Here is a 5,379-nt window from a genome sequence, read left to right on the forward strand (position 1 = left end):
AACATCGAGCTAACCTACATACACCTAGCTATTATATACTCTCCGGCCCCTGCCCGGCCTACCTCAAAATTAAATATAGTTAGTTATTATACACAAAATAAGTACTACCTCCATCTGCAACTCTCGATTAAATTAAGTCCATAAAGATTTACCAAATATTAATATTTATACGTCAAATAAGTATATTAGAAAAATATGTTTTATGACAAATCTAATGAGACTATAAGTCTATCGCTTTAACTTTTTAGCAACTGATCATGTGTCGCTATATCAGCTTTTAGTGACAGATAGTCTAACACCAAGTCTGAGTGTTGTGGTGTAGTGGGTCCCAAACTTTCGACCTGCTCTGGCCACCTCAATAGTCAATATACCATGACGCGCAGATGAAGAACTGCACACTCTGTCAGCTTGACGTCAAGAAGAGGCATCAGTCTTTGTCTTCGAAATTAACTTGACTACGAACTCATACTGGGAGACTTCAGTCAAGTTATATTTTTACGATGATACCTGGTTTACTCATTCTTTTACTGAACATCGCACAGAACGTCAAATTCTTCAGACAGCTATACATATGCCAAGATAGTTCATACAAAATGGAACATAGCTAGTTCTTTGTACACTCTATGCACATATATACATATATCGATTTCGTTAAATCTATATAATACAGATGTCTAAACTTGTTCAAAGATATACATAGACTCGCATAGCAAACTAACATACATCACGACATGATTGTCACCCGATTCAAGGACGGTCTTGCTTTGTACTGTCGATCAGGAATCTGTGGGCCGTCTTTCCTGCTAGCGAAATCTAGGAATATCCATGCAGTTAGAACTCTGTAACATAAAAAATGTATGTCCTATCTATATCTTACATACTTTCCTAAACTCTTTAGTTGTTTAGCCCACTGTGGTTTGATTCATAAATAAGTAACCACAACTATGAAATCAGTAGCATAGACTTTGGTCACCATTGATGGTTGCAGGCTCGTAGGATAATGACTCACCTAAACCACCATTACTTATGCCTCAGCCGGTTCTAGGAGTGTAATCAATCGGGATGCAGAGTCGTACTCCAACGTAGTGCCACAACTGATGCACAAGCATAGCAATAAATGCTGCTCAGCATATAAGCCCAAATGCCTACAGAATTTGATATTAATAATGGAAGGCATACCTTGTACATTTCACACTGTTTTTTGAACCACCGCTGGACACTGACAATATGGTCCCGAAGAAGGAAAGATTTTCAGTCCCACAGTTTGGACATGGGCCCTGAAAAAAGAATAATCATCTATGTGCGCTCCAGTTAACCACACAATAATGTATGAACAACAAAAAGGAAAAATACCTTCAAAATCAGAAAGTCTTTCACTATGACATTAGTGATTGCCTGTGCTACCCAAAATATTAAAGGCAGTGCGGCAAACCATGTGAAGATGAAACTGAAAGGCTCTGGCAACTGCATAAATAAGAAAAATGCAGTTACAAATAATTAAATTTCTTGGTCAGCACAAACACCAACTAAAGAACCTACAGTATAAAAAGTTATTTCAAATGTGGCATGCATGACAAGAAAGATGTCGCTCATCATTGCATTAGGGAGAAGAAGTTTTTAGAAGTAAAACACATCCTGCACGCGCTCGCACGCACACACTGTAAGTTACATGCTTGCCATGGTCTAGAATCAAAAGACGACCGCCGTTAATTTTTATCAGAACTCTCAAATACAAGTCTGATCTGTAATATTGCGTCAAAAAGGTCTAGTCTGTAATAAGTTGGTCTCAGAAACAACTAACCAGGAAACAACTGCATTATATTTGTTGAATTATTTCTATTCCTTCTTAACTTCAATCTATCATTTTCTTGATGCAAAGAGAAAATAATCAGTGGTAAAAACAAGTGGAATAAATTGGTTGCGTGCACATTGCTTCGTCGGCCGGTCTGATTGCCTAGCATGAATGTTTGAAGAGTTTGGACCAAGCTGCTCACTTTATGCAGGAAAAATATGATGTCATAGGAGGGAACTTTTTAATATAAGAAAATGAATTTCCACTAGCCTGAGGTGACATGTTATTATTATCTCCAAAAGGGTTCAGTTAATAGTCAGGCGGCCGTGGTTAATTTAGCAGCACTGCAGCAGCCCACACCCACTACAGCACCACTAGAATCATCTACAGTGGAACCCCCAATTTTCAACTTCCAGGCTTCCAGCTCATGAGAAACAACTTTCAGTATACTACAAGAAATTATCAAGGATAGTGAAGTACTATTATAGAATTTCTTAATTCTTGTCCAGAAGCCTAAAGCCCTAAACAAAAACAATAGCATATAGTAAGACTTCAATTTGTCAATACTTACCTCAAGAAGAAGTGTGATTTCAAATCCCGTCAAATCATCCAAGAAGAAGAATCTGTCAAGAAGAAAACGTGCATTAGACATCTTAGAGTTGTTAATGAAGATAGTATCCATCCTAAAACAATAGCTATATTGGGCTGCGGTGTAACATGACCATTTGAAAAAAAGGAGAATTTAAGCAATCCTCTTTTTATTTCTTTCATGCCAGAATTTCCATGTAATACTCACAGTGTCAGAGCTACCACAGCTGCTGGAACATTTAGCAACAACATCTTGAAGTAGTCAACAGTCAAGTCACTGTAGACCTGCACAAAATTCCATAGAAAGTCAGGATTCTTCGAATGGACCAACTCACGGCTACTTAGCAAAATCAGTGAAAATGGGAAAGTCACGTCTAATCCTAACTATAGTGTAAACTCATCTGACTTGGCTGTGTGATACTGTTTTATTAAATTTCCTGGTCTGTTTACTTGGTAGTTGGTACAAGAGACCTACAAGAATGTTTCTCATCTTTGATTTCAAGGTGGGGACTTAATATCACAGAAGATTTCACCCATTACACTAGAAAACTAAATAGAAAAAATTAATATAAATAAAGCATAATTCAAGATTTAACCCACTAATAATGTTCAGTTACAGTTCACATGGTATAGAGGCTGAACACTGTCAGGCTTTTGATCACTGAAGGAAGCATAAACAACATGTTGTGAAAAGTTTGGTGGCAAGCTAATGAAAGGACTGGTCCTAATCTTCTAATGGTAAGGAAATAAACTATGCCTTTCTTTCCAATGTGGGTTGTCATGACTGAAGAATAAATGGCAAGGATAGTAAATTGAATGATTATTTTTTAGAAAATAAAGACTTATAAGTGAACAAGTAGAGGTAAAAAATCATGGAGGCACTATATACCTTTCGACTCCGTAGGCTGCATCTTGGGCCTTCCTGTACAATGTCGCTTCCTTCTTTCTAGAGAGGAGAAATTACCAAGGAAAATAATTGCAGATTAAGAATAATGCTTTATGTGCTTATGGTGCAATCATGGTGGTCTTTTAGTAATAGGCTGTTTTCTTAATGCTGCTACTTATTTTACTTTAAGTTGGTAATGACTTGCTATATTGTTAGCGCCTCATTTTCTATACCACGCTATTCTTTTTTTTTTACGAAACTGGAGGGGCCGAGGCCCCTACAGGAGATTTTATTAAAAAGGAAAGTAAACACAGAGTTCAGAACAACATAAAGAGATCAAAGAGAGGGAGGAAGGCTACAACAATATACCACGCTATTCTCTCTCATGATCCTAAAAAGAACTCGTAGTTATAGATGCAAAGAAGCTAGTGATGCACAAACCCGACTTCGCTTGTGGGATATCAAATTGACAAGTAAACAAAAAAAAATGTTTTCCCTTTTCATAACTCAGAAAGAGAAGCAAGTTTGATCTTAGAGCTTACATGCTTATTGTGCATTACCCCTGCCTCTATGTATATGTTCTTTTTTTCTGTAGAGTTTTTCCAAACATCTAAAGATGGTCTTTGGTGGAGTTTTCACAGCTCCAAATGTCTTTTTCCCCATATGATATTTTTCTCTGCTTCCTTTCTAGTTGTTCTAGTCATATACTTGAGAAATAGAGACAGATTAATTAACATCAACCATCCTTGGTAAGTGAAGGAGGAAAATTGGTTGATAGGGACTAAGAATTGCACAGAATCGCTTGCAGCTTTTCGGACAGCATATCACAGCATCATCGCACTAGCAAAAGATTGACAGGATAACAAGAACAAACCTTTAGTCTCAGCTTTAGTTGATCGAATTCTTCATCCGTCATGATGGGGTTGCCAGAGACATATGCCATGGAGGCTTCCAAAAGCTTTTGCTCATCCGCGCCTAACCAAGGCAAAAACAAATGAACATTGATTAGGAATTGGCATGAGCAAATCATTTTCCGCGCGCTCGAGACAAACAAAAATTGCTGAATGCCCCGGCATCCGTCTCGCCGCTGTCCCACCAACATCGCATAGCTCGTGTATCTTGTCTAAGGAAAAATACTATGTGTGGCAGGCATTTGGAATACGTTTATGTCACCGACAGTAAGTTGCAGGAGGGGCTTACTTACTTAGCATCACAACGCTGCTTCCTTCCCACATGAGCTCCTCCTTGAGGTTATCGAACTCCTCGTTGGACATGATGGCCTTCTGGTCGTAATAGAAGGCCTACATATATACCAATAACACCATGATGAACAGCAACTAAGATGCTGGATTAATTCGATTTTTCACCAGCAGGTATCAATCAACAGGATAAAAAAAATGGGTACGCGCGCGGCGCACGTGCCTGCAGCGCCTGGAGGAACTCCTGCTCCATCTCCCCGATGGTCTTCTTCCGCTTGCGGTCGATGCTGCAGTAGGGGAGCACGTTGCTGTCCACCACCTCGTTGTCCACCTCCTGCTGCTGCACCGGGCCCGGCGCCTCACCCTCGGAGGCGCGAGGCCGGCACCGGCCGCGGGCGCGCGCGGGCACCGCCGCCGTCCCGACGCGGCACCGCGGCGAGGTTGATGCCGCGGCGGCGGCGCGCGGCAACCGGCGGAGCAGGAGCACCGGCGGAGGGAGCAGCGAGGGCAGGCGGCACGGTAGCGAGAGCCGCGCGTCGGAGGCCATGGCCGGCTGGGGCGGGCTACCAGCTAGCTGGCGTAGAGGAGGAGGGTCCCCGCGCGCGGGAGATACTTTTTAGTTGTGTGTGGCGCGGAGGGTCCGAAACGCATTCCAAGGGATAAAGGCAGCGGTGGAGCGAATCGGAGGTCGAGAAAGCCTTCCCTTCGCCGCCGTCAATCGAACTCGACCTGCATGCCATCCACCTGGGTCTCCGTCCGTCCGGCCCATCCCAACGGGCGCGACGGCGACGCCTCGGCCACGTACAAAACGCTTGCTGTCTCTATGGATGTGTGCAGAAAAAAAAACAGTGACGAATGTAGAATAAATCATCACCTGGTCAGTAGTCAGCACAAACTGATATATATGACCAAAA

At 41.7% G+C, this 5,379-nt stretch overlaps 1 protein-coding gene across 1 annotated transcript; it reads right to left on the minus strand.

The window, feature by feature from the left end:
* Positions 1–541: 541 nt before the first annotated feature.
* LOC136551308 (PGR5-like protein 1A, chloroplastic) lies at positions 542–5,110 on the minus strand. Its single transcript, XM_066542877.1, has 10 exons — positions 4,689–5,110; positions 4,471–4,567; positions 4,141–4,241; positions 3,270–3,326; positions 2,589–2,665; positions 2,364–2,415; positions 1,354–1,464; positions 1,180–1,277; positions 1,010–1,094; positions 542–813 (listed from the first exon to the last, which is right to left on the minus strand). The coding sequence occupies exons 1-9, from the start codon at positions 5,010–5,012 to the stop codon at positions 1,025–1,027; spliced, it is 987 nt and encodes a 328-aa protein (XP_066398974.1). The 5' UTR covers positions 5,013–5,110; the 3' UTR covers positions 542–813; positions 1,010–1,024.
* Positions 5,111–5,379: the final 269 nt, after the last annotated feature.

Source organism: Miscanthus floridulus, chromosome 4 (assembly GCF_019320115.1).
Source record: "Miscanthus floridulus cultivar M001 chromosome 4, ASM1932011v1, whole genome shotgun sequence".
Taxonomy (NCBI): Eukaryota; Viridiplantae; Streptophyta; class Magnoliopsida; order Poales; family Poaceae; genus Miscanthus; species Miscanthus floridulus.